The 21,253-nt window shown below is 39.5% G+C and overlaps 1 protein-coding gene across 5 annotated transcripts in view; it reads right to left on the reverse strand.

Moving 5' to 3' along the window:
- Positions 1-21,244, reverse strand: part of RPS6KC1 (ribosomal protein S6 kinase C1) — an 85,078-nt gene extending 63,834 nt beyond the window's left edge. For 4 of the 5 annotated variants that reach the window (XM_064414252.1, XM_064414253.1, XM_064414250.1 and 1 more), the window contains exons 1-5: positions 20,988-21,244; positions 16,386-16,421; positions 11,892-12,012; positions 4,859-4,974; positions 2,819-2,912 (exon numbers count right to left, since the gene is read on the reverse strand). In XM_064414252.1, the coding sequence (XP_064270322.1) occupies positions 2,819-2,912; positions 4,859-4,974; positions 11,892-12,012; positions 16,386-16,421; positions 20,988-21,092 (472 nt within the window). In that variant the 5' untranslated portion in view covers positions 21,093-21,244. Of the gene's footprint in view, positions 1-2,818; positions 2,913-4,858; positions 4,975-11,891; positions 12,013-15,058; positions 15,078-16,385; positions 16,422-20,987 lie in introns of those variants that run through there. The other variant, XM_064414254.1, reaches the window with a different exon arrangement.
- Positions 21,245-21,253: the final 9 nt, after the last annotated feature.

A 21,253-nucleotide genomic window follows, 5' to 3' on the forward strand; every position in this document is an offset into this window, starting at 1 on the left:
ACAACCAATTACCAGCCACTCTTTGTCTGAAAAGCAAGGGACAGTGATACATATGACACTATGCTATACATATGACACTATGCTACTTGAGAGGAAGGGACAGGGTGCACAGAAGACAATACTCCTCATCTTCTCTTGGAAAGGGCATAAAGGGAAGGGTACAGGCAGAGAAGAAAACTGCCTGTGTAGCCCCCAATCCTGCAAGAAGGAAAACTCACAACAGAAAAGCTGGAGGAAGACAGAGGATTCATTAACTAGCATAATAATAATGGGCCATTCACCTGCTCAGTTTAGGGGCAGCAATATCAAATTTGGGGTGAGCATTTATTAAACACACATTTAGAGGTACAAGGTGGTAGAAGCAGATCTGATTGATGTACAAAGTGCAGAGAGAAAGCATGAATGGAAAAGCTGGGGGTTTTGGAAGGGTGTTCTGGCCACCCAGATGAGATGAATTAGAGCCCATCCACACAGATTTCACACAGACTCAAGTTCCCCTCCCTACAGGCCAAACAAAACCACGTTGGCTCTTGTCTTGTAGCCAACTGGACCAAAAGCTGTATGAACACAGCTAGCATGGCACAGAGCCTGAGCTAATAAACTTTTCTTTAGGTCAGGTTTAGAGCCTGGAGCTGGCACCACACAACAATAGTCATGAGGTTTCCAGTCAGTTTATGGGGTAGGAAGCATCTGAAGTGCACAAGATTATTTCTGGGAAGATAATGTGTACATGGTAAAACAGAAGGAGAGAGGAAAAAAGAGAATGAAAAAAAAAATTTACTTCCTGATCAAGTTCTCTAAAGAATCTGCTAAGTTAATTGATATAGAAAGATTTATGATAAGGAAGTGGGACATTGAACATCATCCAGTGTACTCAGAGAAGAAGACAGAATGACTCTTTGTCAGGAATATAAAATAAGAATAATGATGCTGAAATTGAACACAAATCTCTGTACTTGTCTCTGCTGTGTGCAATTTTACCAGGTAAAGTAAACACCGTTTCCAAAAACTGGTGGAAAGCCTGGGTAACCTGGTATCTTGAAAAGCAGATTCCTACGAAAGCATGAACTGCCAAACTCCTTTTACAAGCAAGATAATTGCTTATTTTGGTATAAAACCATTTTTACCACTGTCAATTTGCATCTTCCACCATTAATGTGCACACCTTCTGCAAAATGAACTTTGTCTGGAAAGAACAGATAAAAGTGAGAAAACACAACCCACCCTGAAAAGCAAACAGCAGCACCTGTTAAGGGATGGATTTGCTACTTCTCAGTACAACAGCCTGAAGGAGCAGTGCCCATGTGGAGGCCCTTGCATGCCCACAGCAAGTGACAGAGTGAACCAGCCGCAGTTAACTGCCATCATCAGACTGGGAAAAAATCAGATGCAGGCAGGAGGCTGTGAGGACAGTCAGGGAGAGGACTCAAGGCCGAGTATTGCCACTGCCATCTAGAGGTTTTAAAGACAGATTTTTCCTTCTGTCCACAGCCTTCCACCCACCAAAATCTGCTTTCAAATATAAGACAATATGAGATGACAGACACATAGGTTTTTAGAAAATTTAACTCCACAAAATTCACATTCAGCATATCCAACTCCTGTGCTCATAGTTGTTACAAGGATCCCGTAAAAGCCCCCCAGCCGATTCAGAAGGGTATCAAAGAGATTTTCTACTTTACAGCATTTTTTTCTTTTCAGTATTTTATCTGACATAAAGGAAGTGGTTTTCTTCTGCTAAAAATGAGGCCCTTGTGAATAATGAATAGAAACATTCACATTAAGCACATTTAGAAGCACTATTTTATAGGACATAGTGTAAAGTGAGTGCATTGTCAGAATCTGAAATCTTAACTTTCACAGAAATCATTAAAACTCTTTAAAACTAGTTAGTGCTATTTATCCTAACTGCCCTCTTCAACTAAACTACATATAAACATATATGTTTATATATAAATATACGTGTTATATATAAACAGAAACCTACATGGGTTTAAATATATAAACAACAACAACTTCTATACCTTTCCCTTCACAGAACAAAATATTGTGGGGACATTAGTTCATTAACATCATAGAAGGTACTACAAAATAAAATGCAAAGCTCATTCCTATGTAGAATATATTGTAACAACTAAGCACAAAGTTATTGACACAGAGATCCCAGTGCCAAGTCATACAACCTCAAGAAAAAAAATTACCCAACCACCCTTAGAACACAAAACCGACTTTTTGTTATGCAAGGATTGTTTTATCAAAGCAAATTCTATGCCAGAAAGATCAGATCACTTCTTAAATAAGCTTAAGACATGTTTGCATAATAATGTGGATTTATATACAAGTATTAAGCAATTCCAAAGGAAAACTTAAGAGTTGAAGAAGAATTCCACAGAAATCACAAGGACCACGCATAACTCAGAAACACATAAATACCTAATATATTGCATGGTACACAGAAATGATTAAACTAACAGCCTAGAGGCAGGCAAGAAACTCTAGCACAGTATTTATTTGGGCTGACTGACCCTTCCTTATAGCTATACTATTATTTAGTGCAAGTACCACTAAAAGTGCCACTAAAATTACTCTATACATGGTATCCAAGTCAGCATGTACACCTTTAGAATAAAACTTCCAGAGGTGTAGACAGCTCTGCTGAGCCCAATTTCTCCCTTGCCAATCCCAGCTCAGCGTTTTTGCCATAACAAGCAAACAGAAACTGGAGGCCAGTGCTCCATGAAGAAATCTGTCACTTGCCATTTATGAGCTGCTTTAGAACAGATCATGCTATGAGGTTATGTGGGAAGAGAAAGCAAACCTTCAGAGCTGCAGTCAGACAGGTTGTCAGTCAGAGAATCAGACAGAGGCTCAACAGGACCAATCAACTCAGAGCCATCATGCACTTCTCCACCCTGAAAAAAAAAAAAGAGGCAAAGGAATTTCTCAGCTGCTGAGCTCTATGGAAATTCTCATTGTATAGAAGTGATAGTCAAAATTATATTTCCTAATCAGTGAGTGCTCCATCAATTTAATGAATTGAATTAAACCATATAAGCCTGCAAAATTAAACAAGGACTTTCAGTTAAGCTATGTTTGGTTGCCACAAACTGACTAGATATCTAAATATTTAGCCTACTGCAGCTTCAGAATTTTGAACCACACAGACCTGTACACCTAAGTCTAACAGGGAGAGAATAATAATGCGCCTGATCTCTTGTGTCACATATAGTCTGTGCCCTTCAGTGGTGCTCCCAAGCACAGAACTGTCCATCAGACTAATGTCCCACTCATGACCCACTATCTTGAGTTCAGTCGTAGCTGAGCCTTTACAAAGATACAAGGAGGACATTCCTCTCCAAGCCTAAAAGTAATCAAAGCTAAGAGAAGTAACCATAGCATTAGAAACCACCTAAATGTTTTTAGTGTTTTCTTAAATTTCTCCTTCACATCTCAGGTGCACACTTTAGATGCCACTTTAACAAAAAGTGCACCATTTTCAAAACCATATTACAAACAAGCATTGCTAATCTGTCTTGAACCAGCCCAGCACATTTTCACACAAGCCAGCTCATTCTTCTGGAGTTTATAACAGATGCACAGAACACTCCCTTCAGATGTTTTTAAGAATTCATTGTTCAAGTCTCTCTCTCCACAGCCACAAAAGTCTGAAAAGGAACAAAACCATCCATGGGTAGAGCTAAAAGCACACAGGCTGAGCTGATGACAGACCAAACCTAAGGCTCTCTTACAGGAAAGCATGACACCACACCAGCTAACAAATGAGCCTAAATTATTGCATTTGCATAACCCCCCTTGAAGACATGTTTGTCTTAAAAAAACATTGGTTTTCCAATTTTATTCATTTCCCTGCAAAGCCAGAAAAGATCCATTGGGAGGCTAAAACTAACACTTTTATTAAGCAAAGGAAGGAAAGAGAGGTCTGAAAAACTACCCAAAACCACAGAAGCATTTCCAAAGAACTGAAAAAATGCAAATGCAAATAAACCAAAAAGTAAAATAGTCTAACTTGGTTTCCCAGTCACTTATTGACACCAAAGCTTAAAGAACATTATTTTAAGCATTTTAAAGAACACTGAAATAACTTAATCACAAAAACAAGTGAAGAATCTTAAGCTTTCATAAGATTTTGCTCTTGCATATACATATCATTTAAATATATGAAACACATTAATATGCTTAAGTTCCATCTTAGCCAGATCAACATTTCCTTAATTCCAGAGAGTTACTATCATGGGTACATGTAAATTTATGCTTATGAGTTTCCAGAATGTTAGACTAAGCTACTGAAATAAAGAGGTTTGAAGGAACTATTGAAAAAAAAGAGGAAGTAATAAAGAGGAAGTCCATATCAATGTACTGTCCTAAAATTTGTTATGGAGACTGGCTCTCACAGCACTGTACAAGCAACAGGTTGGACTAGTTACATGCTAAATTTGTTGCTGTGGACCTGGGTCCACAAAGATCAGAAGGAAACAGTGTAAACAGTCTTCACTCCTTTGATTTGAAACTGTAAATGCCTACTGAAAATATAGGAACAGTGACAATATTTTTATTACTTCCCACCGGAATTTATCATCATAGGTTTTACTCATCATTCAACAAAAAAAACCTCAAATCCCTTCACCTGAAGTTCCCGTAAAACTTCCCACCTTGCAGAGGTGTGGCATGGGGGTTTTTTAAAGCCACATTTCCAGAGTGAATGGAAAACCCCCAGTCCCTTCACAAAGCATGTCAGACCAGCTCACTGCCATACCACGGTTTATAAAGTAAAGCAGAATCAGCACTACACTTCAGTCATGTTGGTAAGAAGCAAATACTTCTGCAAATACTAACCAACCTTAAAAAACTCTTCCAGCTGTTTGCTGTTATAGAGAGCAGGGATATTGGCAGAAAACTGCAAGAGATCTTCAGCACATTGCCTTCTTTCTTCAATCACAGTTTCATCAAATCTCCCTGGAACAGATTGACAGTTTTAGAAATAACGACACATTTATTTTGCAATAACAACTACAACAAAAGAAAACAAATGAGACAAAAGCAACCTTCTGGAGACAATGCCCTGAGTCTATGAAAGTCACTCCAACGCTTCAGGAGAACATAGCAAATCTTCAAACTTCCTATTCTCAGTTGTCCCTAGAGTCCCGTCTTCTGCAATCCGCTCGGATGATGAAAGCTGGCAGCTACGACAAGAATCCTTCGCCCTCTCATCGTAAGAATATGTGAGGCAACACTCTTGATTAGCCAAGAGACACTAACGGATGTCCAGTGTTATCTGACAATAAATGATACATGCACAATTTGACAATATGCCAGTCAGTGTCAGCCTTGATTATGGCCCAAATCCTGTAAGGAGCTGAGCAATCTTCACGTATTCTCAAGAACAACGCACAATATGAGCGGGTAGTAAACAAAGTATTGCTAAAAGCCCCCAAACAGATCTTCAGTTCCAAGGTGCCATTTATGGAGGAGACAAAGTGTAGGGGAGATGGTGAAGCCCTGCTACCAGACACTGAAGCTTTCCTCTGAAGTAACTCCATGCAGACAGGGTCTCATCTCCTTCTGGATTCAAGAGGTAAACAGAGCTGGAAGCAGCTCATTTACTAAAATGTATGATCATTCCTTTTTCTCTACCCAGCACCCAAAACATTCCAATTAGAAAAAACATACTTAAAAACAATCCCACAGTTCACCTGAAGAGATTTGCTTCTCAGGAGAAAACCCTTGGATTGCTACCTTAAATTCACATCCTTCACAATTTCACGCAACTTATTTTAGCTTTTTATATCAACATCACTTTGTTGTTGAAATAGTTACAAGTTTACAAAAGAAAAAGGGCAGAGGTTAACAGTAATAATTGGAGGAGAATAGAACAGATATTGCAACAGCTATACAGAGGGGAAAAAAAGGACTGGGAAGACAAGTTCAAGAAACAGTACTGCTATAACAGCATGACCGGAAAAATAAGAACCACCTGTGACAGCTCTGTGGCATTAACCTTTGAAGAGGACAAAAGAAACATTGAATACAAAAGCAAAATTCATTTATACTTAGAGCAAGCAAAAAAATAATCCCAGAAGAAAGTATCAAAGCAGGATTCTTTCCAGAAATTCTTCAAGTAAATAGCTCCTGCCCATGTGGTATCAGAAAAAAGAAAATAAAACTAAAAAGACACACACATACTCACAAGATCACAAACAAAGCTTTTGGGGCTTATTTTTCCCATGAAAGAAAAGAAAAGACATCATTGGGCTAATTTTCAGCTGGACTGGTTCCGTGCCTTGCTCACCCTGCCGTTTCAGCTGTACAAACAGGAGCAGCTGTACAAAAGAGTGAGCAACAAGCAGGCAGAAAGAAGGCAAAAGCAATGCTACCACGGTGAGTGGGAACATTGAAATCAGGCCCTATTAAACTGCTCACCAAACTTCCTAAGTCTTCAGAGCAACACTGGGGGTGCATTAGGGCTCTTGGCTCATTCCATGTAAAATTGGACGTCATGGAAAGAAAACAACTTCCCTCAGCAAAGCACAGCAGCATGGGCCAGCTAAATGAATCTACAAATTCATATGAACGCTGTTACAATGCAGGAGAAAATCAATGGTGAAGAAGTAAACACCTAACAATACCAGAAACAGAAAACTTTTGCAAGAAAAAAACTCTGTAAGATATCTTTCCTCGTTTCTCAATAATCTCTCCCTGTTCTATTTCATCAAACTCATTAAAAACTAATTTTGCTTATCCACATCTTCTAAGTTTCTCCACTGGGCACCATACTGGACACAGGACCAGCCCTGCCAGGCTGACCGATGTGCATTCCCTGATTCCCAGGCAGCTGCAAACCTCACAGGTATGAGCTGAGCCTGCCTGGCCCTCAGCAGCATCAAAACACACACTCTCTTCTTGCTCAGCTGCCATTTCACAGACTGTGCAGAATTATAATTACATTTGCAACCACCTGCATTCTCAAATTTAGCTGATATTAGCCACATCAGTAAGGGGTTCAACTTTCTAAAGGCACAATTACATAAGCCTTAGTTTCTTAGGATACTGAGCTAAAAAAAATAGAAATACGTTTGAACAGAGCTGTTGAAACATTAGTCACTGCTGCATTTTCCAGCCCATTAGCATCATGATAGCATTAGGAAAACTGCTTCTAGAACTAGAGGGCTTTAGGGGAAGGAAGAAAATGATTCAGTACTGGCTCAGTTCACAGACTTGCTGGCATCTTGCTGGCAGTTTAATTCCCAGGCAGTCCTGCCTACTCCTTCCTCCTTTTCCTTTTTTCGTACTTTCAAGCAATGTTGTATTGCTCAACACTTTCACTGTCACTCTTCTCAAGGAAATGCTCAAAGGTGCTTATGCAGCCAGCTGACTCTTCCAATATTTCTATCAGGATGTCATTCTGCATCTAAATCAACATTATTTCTGCTAGTCTTTATAATTCTCAGATATACATACACACACACACACTTCATCATAGGGATCATATCTTTCTGATGTTTTTAAGAAGTATGAACTACAACTTCAGCATATAACACAGCGGTTACTCCTCCAGCAATGATCCAATCAAAATTTCCTATTTATATAAAAATCAAATGTAATTTCCTGTAAAAAGAATCCACAATTAATTTTGTGGAGCAGACCTGAAAAACTAAACACCCAGCAAAGTGTGTGTTCATGTTTCAGTTAGCTTCTCACAAGACTTCCTACTGTACACGGCACCAAATTCATAAATAAGTTACTTCATTCAGTGTCTTCAAATGCAAAGAGCACCCTTATGTGAGCTTTTAGTGAAAATCATCTTTCTGACTCACTGCTAGCAAGTTATCAATACCTGGGGAGTTTTTATTTCTTTTTTGGTGGATTGGGGGGGTGTAGTATTTTTTTATACTAGAGTACATTTCTGCAATTGCTAGATACAATACACGCAGATTTACCCATATTTTGGTAAAATGCCATATATGGTCAACATATGGAAACACAAGCGTACAACAACAACAAAAATGAAGTAGCTTGAAAGTACTGAAAAAATTACATTAATGCATCTTGGGATAGGACAGGAATCATGTCCCAGGTATAGGTATCGTAATTTTAGCAGCTGGATATGTTAGGACATTTTAGATTTCCATGATCAAGTTCACTGAGGTTTTTCCTATAAAAAAAAAGTAGGAAATGTTCAAGTGAAGTACAGAGAAAGTCAGATGATATCTTTTTCCCATCCGTAGCAATTTTTGTGCTTTGATACAATCACCTCCACTACAACAATATAAAAATACACACACTTTGTAGCAAGTCCTTAATTGCATGAAATATGGAAGCACAGCATGACACATTTGTTTTTAAATACATCTCAGTTCTCCACACCATCTCCTGAAACTCTGAATGCTGAACTGGAGATGCTCCTCAGCTTTAACACTTCTACTACAACTAAGTTCAACTGTCAGAACCACCAATGCCCATTTCACAAACTGCACCCTCTGCAAACAATAGGTACATAACATTATTTAAAGTATGGGTATCCAAAAAAGAAAAAAAAAAATCAAAAAAACCCCCCACCAGTTGCCAACAATTCTACTCACAAGTTTAATTAGAAACTAGTCTAAAAGCTGCAACAATTGAAACATTGCCACAGGGAAGCAACACTGCAGAAACGGTCCATCAAAGCAGCATGGAAACAAAAGATCTTGAGAGAGATGGACCTTGTAGGTCATCACTAACAGAATGAGACTGAAAACGAGTTTTTCAAAAACTTGTTATCTACGAAGACTGTATTTTTCCTCCACTACAAAAAAAACCTTAGGATTTTTATTTTCAATTAAAATAAATCATATGGCAGTTACTATGTGCAGAATTGCAATGGAAGGATACACAATGAAATTTTATGTTGAAAATACAAAAATAATTCTTAAACTGGAGAGTCATATAGGGCTGTTCTTTTCAGCTATGTACCAATCATTTAAAATTTGTTTTTACATTTTCTGTATTCTTGCGTGTCTCAGCGTCATTTAAATATAGGGGTGGGGTTTTTTGTTTAGTTTTATTTTCAAAGAGCTTTTTAATAAATAACTGCATTGAATGTTTCTGCGTATTTCCTTCTCTCACAATGTACATTTCAGTCACTTTTGTTCACTAAATACAATAGAAGGATGTTTTTCAGAAGGGATTTCACTCAAATTCTTCCTTTGCTTACACAGCTAGTGTAAAAACAGTTAATTTGCATTTATAGCAATTTTAAATTATTTAAGATATTAGACACTTATACTCTCTTCCACCCTGATTTTCTTTTACCCCTCTCTCTTCTCCCCTACGAATAGCTATCATATCTTCTACCTGAAATTAAATTATGCTTTGCAAATACTAGCTTTGTAAATAATTTGTCCAGCGAGAACTCTATTCTATAAATCAGATTTAAAATAATCTCAGAATGAAACTAATACTACATACTTATTGCCCACGCTCTGACATAGCACCAAAACCTACCCCACTTCCAATTTCACAAATAAACAAAAAAAAAAATTACATTAAACTTGGGTACAATTTGGCTGATGTGAAAAACAATTTAAACCAGGAATTTCACCTAGCTCTACACAGAGAACCACAAAATCTACATGAGAATTCAGCTTCATAGATGCAGGCCAACAATGTGAAACATACTGGATGCTAAAACATACCAATCCAAGCCACACGGAAACTTTGGGAAAATAGCCTCTAGATGACTGCCCAACACTTACAAAAAATGCCACACAAAGCAAACCTGCAAAAATTAGCACTAGATATGCATCAAAAAACTGTCTGGGTGCTAAAACGCACACAATACACCCAAACTATGCAAAAATATGATGGCAATAAACACAAAACCAGACACAACACATGGAAACTGCAAATACACATAAAGCATGCACTAGAGGTGTGGTAAAAAAATTGCCAAACAAGCTCAACACTAAAAATTGTAAAAATATTGTAAAAATTAAAAAAAAAAAAAAGGATGTGGTGGCAGGATGCAAAAGAAAAAAAGAAAGGCAAATCCATGCTGAAGTGTGCTGTATGTTTAAAAAAAACACCAAAACATATTCAAAACACATGGCAATGGAAAGCAACACTGCAGCAATGCCTGAGAAACAAAAGACTTTTTTTTTCAAAGTTCAAGAAGCTTAGCAAGAAAAGAGCACATTGGAAATTCATGCCAAAAGATGCCAAACATCCTGGACTCCAAAACTCCATTACACTGCAGTAATGCCAAATATACTGGGACAACACTGTAAGAACCAAAATCCACACCAAAAGACATACAGAAATCCCAGACCAGAAACAAGAGCATATGGCAGCGGCATTTTTAAAAATGCCAAACATCCTGGACACTAAACCCCATACAAGGTGCACAGAGAAACCATAAATACAAATGAGTGCTACTTAAAAAACAAAACAAAACAAAGAAAAAAACCACCAAACTAAACCAACTTGTAAACTTGTAAAAGGATTTAATAAGTCCAAAATGCCTTAGGTTTTGAAAAGGATTTAATAAACCCAAAATACACCTCAGAAACTGAAAACCTCACAAAAAAGGATCTGGTGGACGCATGCCAAAAAAACCACCAAACATGTTCAAAGACTAAAAATCATTAAAATGCCCAATGGTAAATTGCACATGATAAATTCATGCTAAAAAGGCCCAGCAAATATACTGGATACACAGAAAAAAATTCCACTGGATAACTCCTGAAATAACACACTGAAAAATCATACTGGGTATGTATGCAAAAAGAACCCACTAAAGAAATCCTGGACAGAAATAACATCTTAGCCATGCCCTAGGGACCAAAACCACACCTAAAAACAGTCCAAATCCACACTGGAAACCTTTAACCCCAAAAGCACATTAGAAACCAAAAAGTTCATGCAAAACCAAACCAAATGTGCCTGACAGATGCAAGTAAACAAATGTCAAACACTTGTTGGACACTTTCAAAATGCAACTTTAAAATTCTTGGGAAAAAGGTTTCAAAAGCAGGTGGCAAATGTACACCAAAAGCAACAATCAGCAACACTTCAGCAATGCCTCAGAAACACTCATAGAGCATGCAGTATATGCATGCAAAAAAGATACCAAACCTGCTGAACACACTAAAAAACTGTTGAAAAACACTTTAAAACGCAGTGGATATTATGTGATATATATGTACACCAAAAACATAGCTCCAGTTTGTGCTGAACATGAAGAACATACACTAAAAAAAGGCGATTTTATAAACACAACACTGCTAAAAAAAGTGTGGTATGTGGAATTCTATATAGTCACACCACCTCACTGGAAATCCACCTATAGCTCACTCTTGAGGACATGAGGGTGAAGTTGAGACCTATAAGAGCTAATTCCTTTTTGTCACCTCTTTCTCTGGCAGATTGTTTTGGTGAAATATGTAAAACTGATCTCAAAAGCTTAGCTAGATAAAACTGACAATTGCAATCAAATTGCCATTATTTTTTTGTTCTTTAACAAAAAATAATTTAATTTAGCTCATCACTAAAAATCAAGACAGCTCACATATAAAATACTTTGTTTGCTATTCAAGTGCTGTTCACTAAGCTAATACAGACTTTATGCTCCTGAAAACAGGGAATGTATGTTGTAAAGATACAGAACATATACATCAATAAATATCTCAGCTATTATGTCTAACGTGGAGGCGAGGACATAAACTCTTATACATTACAGAAATAAATAAAAGCATCAAGTTATGATACCAGCTTGATGTACCTACAAGTTGAGTAGAAAAAGCACACGGAAATTTTTTCATACAGCTACAAAACAAGATGTATTTATAGATATTGAGTTATCAAAGAATTTCAGCAGGTCAGGAAGAAATTATGCTTACCAAACACTATTGCTTTGGCAAAAGGTGGAAAGAGCTCGGTGTGTCTGCATAGGTTTTTATGAATTTGCCAAAGATCTTTGTGCAGTTTCTTAAAGTCACTGTATCTCTTCCAAACGATTATCTGAAGAAGAGAAACCAGAGAGAAGTATTAGTGAGGTTCATTGTTCATATTACATCACACCACTAATCCACTGGGTTAATCACATCAGACCACTAACTCCAGCAAATTTGTTTAACAAAAATATATAGTCTGTACTGCCAACTGTAACAAGCATAAAAAAGGTCATTAACTGCCCCAACCCACATTGTGGCTAACTATACTACAGTGCATAGAGAAAAACTAAGTAAAAGCTGAAAGGAGGGCAAAGGCAGCACTGCTTCAGTCATTCTGAGATCCAGACCTACACAGGGTGCCAGCAAGAGAGGAAAAAATGCTGAATAGGAGTGCTGCACTATCCAACATTCAACAGCACACTGTGCCTGGTGCAGCTGCAGGTATGGGGAAGAGACACAACAGCAAAAGAGAAAACCAGGGAAAAGAAATCCCAGTACAAGCAAGGGATTTGTAGAGATATATTAAGTACCCAGGACTAGAAAACAGCTCCTAAATTGTGTATGTAAAGTGTGGATCAGATGTAAATGCTAGCCTCTATCTTAAACGGGTTTGTTTTTTTCTGTAATAACATAAAAAACTCCATTATGTTCCTTTTGTAATCTAGACAAAAAAACTCCATCTTAGGAAGATAAAGATGTCATTGGTCAATTACAACAGCTACTCCTGATCCCTCCTTTGCAGAAAGGAGTCAGACTTTGCAGACTAGTCATCTCCCAGTCAGCTATCTACCTTATCCTTCTCCCATCCCATTCTTTCCATTCAAGAAAGGAGGAGAACCCAGTAGGAAAATCAAACCAATGAAAGAAGTAAATGATAAAATTTACACTTGACTGCTATTGGATTTGTTGTCAGGATGAAAATATATTAACAGAGGTTTTTTTTTTATATCCTGACCTCATTTTTGGTCAGACTCACTAAGCCATCACAATAAACCTCAACACCAATGTAAAGTGACTAAAGTAGAACAGAAGGGAAAAAAAAACAAGGAGAGTGCATGCATTCAGCAGCTGATTCCACAGCTGCACCAGTCAAATGCCTCAATTAACACAACTAAGCACAACTTTAAATATTCCACATATTTTTGAATGATTTGCCAGGTTGCCTTCTCATGAGCAATCATAATTGAAGAACTTGAATTTTTTTTTTCAAGCAAACCAGATTTAGAGCTAAGAAAAAGGTTTACATTTAGAGCACTTGTGTGTTTTGTTTTTGTTTTGTTTTTTTTAATACTGCAATCAGAGGCCTTCTAAGTTTCAGCAGATGCAAGTCCTACCTACAGGACAATGCAGATATAAGGTAAGAGGATGGTCAACAGCAGACATGCAAAGCTTTAGTGTGGCAACACACTAACCACCTTATTAATTTAGCTGTACTAGAACCAGCAGTCCTGCTTCTGACTCCTTCATTGGCACACATTTTCATTACTTAATTACAGCTGGTACTCCTCACACACAACCGAGGAATCTCAAGAAGGCAAACTAGTCATTTTGCTATCAGAAATAATAATTTTTCAATGCTGTACTTTTATCTAATCCAATAACCAGAGAGTGCATGATTAGCACTTCTTGAGCAGTGTGCATACAGAACACAAAATTGCTTAAGATGGTGAATTCTTTAAACATTAAGTTACTGTATTGTCAGTACTTAGAAACATGAAAAGCTGCCAGAAAATAAGAGCATGAGATTTCATTCCACTAAAAAAGCACCATTTTTCACTGCTACAAGTGATCACTCAATAGTCAAGAGGAAAAAAATAAATATCCTTAAGTAACTTGAACAGCAAAAGCAGTCAAGGTTATCTTAAAACCTTGCAGAAGCTCATGGAAAACATGCCTTTGCATGCATGTGGTCCAGTAAAGTTAGCAAAGTTCCCACTCTAACCTCCTCATTAGAAATTATATTTGGAGGAAGGACACATTGTACTTTGAGGCCCAACGAAGCACAGCAAGCATATCATAAAACATATGTCAGACTTGTAATGCAATAAGGTGCTTGTCATGGAGAGAGCCAGTACATCTCTATTAACTCATGCAACTCATCTGTTCCACAATGAATAAGCCTTTCTCCTAAACGAAAAGGAAAAAAAGCCACAGGACTACCCTAGATGCAATTGCATTACACACCACATTGTCCCCAGAAGTGAGGACATTAAAGTCAGGTCCATTGGCCTTTCTGTATCTACTATCCCCACACAAAACTTCACATTGAATTCTTTAATTCTTTCGAGGGGGAAGCCCTTACAAGGTTCTTTTCCTTCCTGCCCCAACAACAGCTGGGATTACATTGAGCTCTAACTGGCCGCAGTGGGAGAGGTGCTATAGTGAAGACTTGATTCCCAAAGGGCAGCCAAAAGATGTGACAGAAAACTGGCAAGTGGAGCTGAGGTCACAGCACACAGCCTTACAAGCAACTGAATGTATGTAAAGAATGTATTAACATCACAGCAGAGGCATTAAGAGACACCTGGAGGAGGAAGAGGCAGGCACAGCTCAGTTGGTCCTACATGGATGTGGGAAGCAGGTTGCATGAGACACATCCTAAAGCTATGAGGTGGTTTTGTGCACAAAATTTCCCATTCAATTCCTCATTGAGCATTCTGGAAAACTGAGGTAAATTTATTTTCTGTGGGAGAAGGTTAAGGGTAAATTCTTTTTCTTCCAAAGGCTGCCCACAGTTCTTTTTTTTACTGTAAGAGGCCATGTAACAGAAAAGCTCTCAACATATGAGGGTTTCTGACTACAATTCCCCCTTATGTCAACTACTATTTAGGATATTCCTTGTAATAACCAACTATTTTCAGATAATGCTCATAACAGATTCACCCTGCATCTAACATGCAGAATAATTAATAAGGTACAATGCAGGGTGGAAAAGGGCAACTATTAAGAAGTTCATCTCATATTTATGTCCTCTTATTGTCTAGAGCATGTGAAACTCTGCATGGGTAACCTATAGCCACAAATCAAAGCAACAACTAAAAGATATGGTTTTGCCATTGTGTCAAAACTACTTAACACATACTCATGCAATACTCTAGCTGAAAGACACTTACAATATATTTTTCTGATGAATGGACTCATCAACAGCTCTTATAAAGTGCTTTTCCTCACAAATGAAGATTAAGGTAATGGCAGAATGTGCCCATGGATAGGTTCAATTCAGGAGTCTCCCTGGAAAAGGTGAACATCAAGCTACAAACTACAGCAATGCAGTTCTAAACTAGTTCCATATCATCTCTGATTCTAATAGGTTATTTTAATCTCCTAGAGATTAAAAAAAATCCAAAAAGCACAAATGCTCATGCCTCCCTGATTCTCAAGATTTCAAAGAAGGGCGCAGTAAAGGGGTGTTAGATGTATTAGCCAATTCTCACCTCTGCCAAGCCACTAATCAATAACTCATGTTTGACCACACAGAGATGCAATGAGTTCAGTTGTGAGTTGTCCTTTCATCAACTGTGCAGGTTCTCCTCAGTTGCAGTAAGAGAGACTGCACCAGAAACTGAACATATGCATGTGTTACACGATGCCTGAAAAGCCATAAGGTTGAGCTTTTGAGGGAAGATTTTGCAGGTACATAGCATAATAGTAACCATGTCAAGTCACTAGTCCAGAAAAAAAAATAAATGAAGGGTGGGGGGAAACAACAGATTTCTTAATTAAAAAGAAAAAAAATCCACAATGCACACACACACGGTGTATTTTTCTCTCTCAATAAATGACTCCTGTGACAGACTTTTGAGGTATTTAAGATGCAAAAGAATAGAGCAGCTCCTTGTTCATACATTCTTCAGAAGAGGCAAAGAATAAGCAATTTTAAAGTTTTTCAAAGTGTATGACTGGAAAACACTAAAGGAGCCTCAGAGAGATAGGCATAAAATATATTATTTGCAGTCTAATCTCTCTCAACAACTCCTAGACACCTTCATTCTCCCTCTTCACTAACAGGCAGTAATAGTGTAGACTTTTCAGTGAAGCATTGGTTAAAGAGGAAAAGAGAACCTACAGCTGAGACCTAAGACTTGAATTGTGGACTGATCTCTAATTTTACCAGTAGGAGTTAACTAACCATCAATTTGCCAATTCCAGCCCCAAGAAAAGAGCTTGTAAAGTTATCAAAGCAGTTTTGTCATCAAAAGGCACTTTACTCTCTAAGACTTTGTTTCAAGTCACCATTCATCACTAAGAGATGAAATGCATTACATTACACTAGCTACTGTTTTCAACTATGAATGCTAAAGACAAATGGAAACACAAAAATTGTTGGCTCAATTACAAGGACAAAACACACAGAAACTGCTAAATTACATCAAAGATGTAATTTGCTTCAAAAGGCATAGTGTGATTCATAAAGACATTTGCACAAGTTTAAACTGTTACCTCCTGGACATCCTCTGGATTTTTTCTTGAAACAATCTGAAAGGCAAAACAAAAATGAAACCACGTGAGTCCTTGGATTTTCAGTTTGGAAGTTAAAGAGTAATATACAATGATTTGTTGCTGAAGAGAAAAGTCTGGAAAAAGGCAAACAGCTGCATGGTCCTGTGCACTCAGAAAGTTTTGATTTAGTTTTAGATAAGTTGAATACCCAAAGACAACACAGTGAGGGATTTCAGCAGCAGTCAGTCGTGATCACACATAAAGACAGATGTACATTCTAGGCAGAATGGCACAAAAGGCATCTCTCAAAACAAAGCTACATTGAGCATACCTCCTATCATCTTCCTGTTAATTCCTCTTAGGGGCACATTACTCCCAATAAGAAGAGCTCACTAAGGCTACTTGGCTTAATATAAGCTACAAACAACCTCACTGAGAACGCGAGTACTTGTATTTAGTAAGACAGTATTTCCACTTTACTTACAATCACCAGAGCGCAGACACATCTGACTATCCTTGCGTATTTGTTTCTCCTTAAAAACTCCTGGCCTAATTAATTATAAATTACTTAGTCCAGGGGAAAATTGCAGTGAAAATCAGGCTTGGCTGCATACAATAAAGAAGCCAGTATTTCATCAAGATTTTTTTTTTTCTTTAAATAAATATTGATCACAAAAGCCTTTGTAATCCAAGTTTTGTACTGGTCTATAAAGAGCAGTAAGAACATATCCCCAATAACACACAAACCAGACAGACACATCTTTAATTCATAACTGCAATTATCTTGTGCAAGTCAGTATATCCTTCATCCTAAGAGCCAAAGCTGTTTAACAAAATAATTAGTCTATTGTTAGCTAAAGCAAAATAGGGCATTCTTAATCCAACTGGGACTGTCCTCAGCGACACACCCCGGAATAATTGATGCCCTGAAGAGGTGATGCGTGTAAGGAAGCGCAGGGAGCCCACAGCACTTGCACCCCAGAGACTCACACACCGTCCCGCCGTTCCGCAAGCACCACGCAGCTGTTGCTCTGAGATGGAAGCCACCGAATCCACACTTTCCTCTTGCTAAGTGACAATAGCATACCTCATATCTCACAAAAACTCAGCTCTCTTCCTCACTTCCATTTTGCAAGAATCCTTGCCAAAACCTCCCAGATTTTGTACCATCAGTTTACTACAGCCCAGCCACTCATCTCTCTCACATTTTGGAGGAGACAAGATGGAAAAGAGAAGCATTTCCTTCTCTAGCAATCTCCCAAAAGACCTGACACATTTTCCTTCACAGCTCCATGTTCTCTCTCTCACCTTGCACACCAATGTCCTCTTCTTCCAGCGTAGTCTACATTGATAAAACCTTTCTCAACTTTTCCTCACTCTTGAGTAATCTAACATTTGGCAACTTTACCAAATGTTAACCTTGGTGGCTGCTGCTCTTTCATTCACTACCAGGCAGTTTCAAAGTACAATTTGGTGAAATAATCCTAACCTCCTTTTCTAATAGCTGGCGTACTTGATGCAAGGAGTCTGTAGAGCTGGGGGAAGAAAATACCACAGGCATGGCTACACATCACAGGGAACACCAAAGGGCAGACACCAACTGCTTTGCTTTGCAGTTCACCTTTAGTTAAAGCCTTGCAACAGTTTTGGCAGCTAGGTAAGTTACCAGATGGGCAGAAGGAGACCCAGAGAGATGAGTAATTACCCAGCCAGTTAGTAAGAATCTGGAATAAAACCCAGAGGCCCTGTTTCACACTTGTTCTTATGTTACACCGCCTTCTATATCTCCCAGCCATGCCAACTTTAAGTCAGTATGTAATAATTTATGTGTTGTCCTACTTTGTTCTTCGTATCCTTTTCTGAAGGTCAGTCTCACAAGAGGTCTGCCCCTTCCGCCTAATCTATAGTCAACCTAGAGACTTGGCAAAGATGACCCAGCCCCCTAAATTTTCCATGTACTTTTTTTAATCCTTCCCCAAGGATCAATGCAGTCAGTTCCTTCTGCAAATCTGTAACACAAGCAACAACAATCTATTATCAAAAATATCATTAGGATACCCACCAATGAGCTAAGCAATGTGTAACTACTGCACCAGATCTCTGAAAACAGAGATCCTACAAGGATCCTCAACATTGACAAAAGTATTTCAGATTATCCCATTCTTCATCTGACCTGCAGATATCCAACATAACTCATTAGAATTTTAATTATCATTAATAATTGTAATCTTCCAAATTCTCTAAACTTTTATTAGTGCCCTATATTTTCAGGTATCGTTAAAGAACACTCCTCATATCATAACTTGCTAATATCTATCTGTTTCTTTGCATTTGGAAATGGGTATTAAAAAGCCAATATTCATTTAACCTTGTCTGCATTTACAATTATGTTACAGTTTACTAATAAATAAAATATATATTCTCTGCCATACAAACAAAACTTTTAAGAAAAAAGCTGCAATAATGATAGACCCTCTTAGCACTCAGAAGAGACGGCACGAGTAGTTATGCCTTGGCCAGGACACACTAATACAAGTGCTTTCTTATCCATGATTATTTATCTACATTACATTGAAACAGAAAGTTCCTTTAACTTCATTTCACAAAGGATTCACTCACATACTGCACCAAGGAGCCACAAATCTCCACTAACACATACTGACTAGCCTAGATCTCAGCCAGAATGATATTCAACACAACAGGAAGGCCCACCTCACTTTTTTTCCTGGCGGTCCCCCAAAGTTGCTGAGCCGATGCTCAGCAAATACAGCTGGAGTGCTGTGATATCAACCATGGAGCCAGATCACCACAGGAACAGGAGGGAGGAATAGGAGGAAAGAAAAAGAAAGGGTACTTGACAGGTACACTGAATCCTTTTTAAATCATTTTATTCAATTTCCCAAATTCTCACTTCAAGTACTACACAACAGATTACCAGAAAGCCCTGCTGAAACAAAAGTTTATAATTCTGCACTTAGGAGTCCAAAGCATCCTTTACTGAAAAAAAAAAAAAGAAAAAATTTTTCACTTTGGTGATTTTAGCTATCAAAACACTGTAAAAAACTAATGATCTCTGGCTAGGTCAGTTGAATTTGGACAGCTCACAGACTGATCAGCTCCTTGCTCTGTGCTAAATCCAAGCACACCACCTGATCCCGCACTTGCTTGGAAAGGCACCAGAGCACCCCACAGTTTATGGGACAAGGAGAGAGAATGACACCCCCACCTTGATTTTGAACAATTTTACAGAAACCAAAACATCACAGAGAAATTTCACTGGCTTTAGCCAATAAGAACAAAGCACCAGAGCAAAATAAGCAGCAGAAGTCTTGGCTCATTCCTAGAAGTCTTTATTTCACTGACACAACTTTTCAGTACACACACACACAATTGGGCCATCAAGAACAACTGCAGAAGATGTGATGGTACTGTTTTCCTCTCTGCATCTATTTCAGGAAAGGTTTTTTATATTGCACCATCATAGGAAAAAGCAACTTTTTTTTTCCTCTTCACAAATACTAAGTTGTATTGGACTAAAAAGAACATTTTAAACATATTTGTGTTTGGTGAACTTGGAGAGATATATAAATAAGTAGATGATAGATAGATAGATGATTGCTAGATAGATGACCAAAAATATTTTTTTCATTTTTAATTTTACAAGTCATACAAACTGATCATAGGCTAACAACCCCTGACATTACAATCTGTATACATACACAGAATGTTGTAGTCTTTGAATTAAGAGAAGGGTGCTTATAAGCATACCTTGCTCTCACAGGCAGGATGTCTACAGCTGCAGTAGCTACAGGATCATGGGTCATTTAAAACTCTGTCTCTCTGTGACACCTCTTCTGATGCTCTCAATATATCCCACCACACCTGTGAGCTAAACTGCTACTCCTCTTGAACCTATCGCCACATATTTACTTACTCGCCTCGTTTTTTTGGTTTAATAGGAAAGTGGAAAAGAAAGCAAGGAATTTCCCTGGGAGAACACACGGAGCTTTCATCAAAGCCAGCAGCAGAGCAGCTCCCCCAGCATCTGCAGCAGCCTCCCTGCTTCCCGTGCTAGGCCTGGGTGCCCCCGAGCGCTCTGCCCGGCCGGGCTGGCCCCTGCTGGGCACGCTCCGGCTCCACGCGCGGCTCGGGCAGCTCGGCGCTGCCGGCGTGGGCGTGCGGAGCCGCTCGCTCCCGGCTCCTCCCCAGGAACGCCGGGCAATCCCACTGCAACCTACCCACCACATCTGGGGCGGAAGAACGGGGCAGAATGAGAAAGAGCTGTTTGTTTTTAAGCTGCTCTCGCACGCCCTGCAACGCACAGCAAGGAAATGGAGAGTTAATTGCAAAGCGTGTCCGAAGCCATTACAACGTTGCGAGGCTACAAGTTTGCAGGAGGCGACTGGCGCTCGGCTCGGGAGGGGCCGCCGTGTTCCACCTACCCTCCCTCCCTCTCTCCCACCCGTGTCCCTCACAGGAGTATCCACGTCGCGGCCGGGCCCGCTGCTCCGCACGCAGCGGCGGCTTTACAGCCCGACCGCGGGGCAGGCCGGGCGCGGGGAGCCGCGGGGGCGAGGGGCTGGGCGGCGGCCGCCGACTCACCCGCGCCGTGACCTTGTAGACGGTGTGGCCGCGGGGGTGGCGGCGCGGCTCCGTCACGGTGTAGAAGCGGGCCAGGTCGGCGCCGCGCTCCCGCGGGCTCAGCATCCTGCCGCTGCCCCCGCCGCGCCGCCCGCCCGCCCGGCACCGGCGGAAGCGGCGCCCGGGAACGCCCCGCCCCGCCCGGGCGGTGCCGGAGGCCCGGCCCGGAGAGCCCCTCCCGGCCGCCGGGATGCTCGGTGCGCCGATCCCCGGTTCGCTGTCTCTCC

The sequence above is a fragment of the Passer domesticus genome, chromosome 3 (assembly GCF_036417665.1).
Source record: "Passer domesticus isolate bPasDom1 chromosome 3, bPasDom1.hap1, whole genome shotgun sequence".
NCBI classification, from domain to species: Eukaryota; Metazoa; Chordata; class Aves; order Passeriformes; family Passeridae; genus Passer; species Passer domesticus.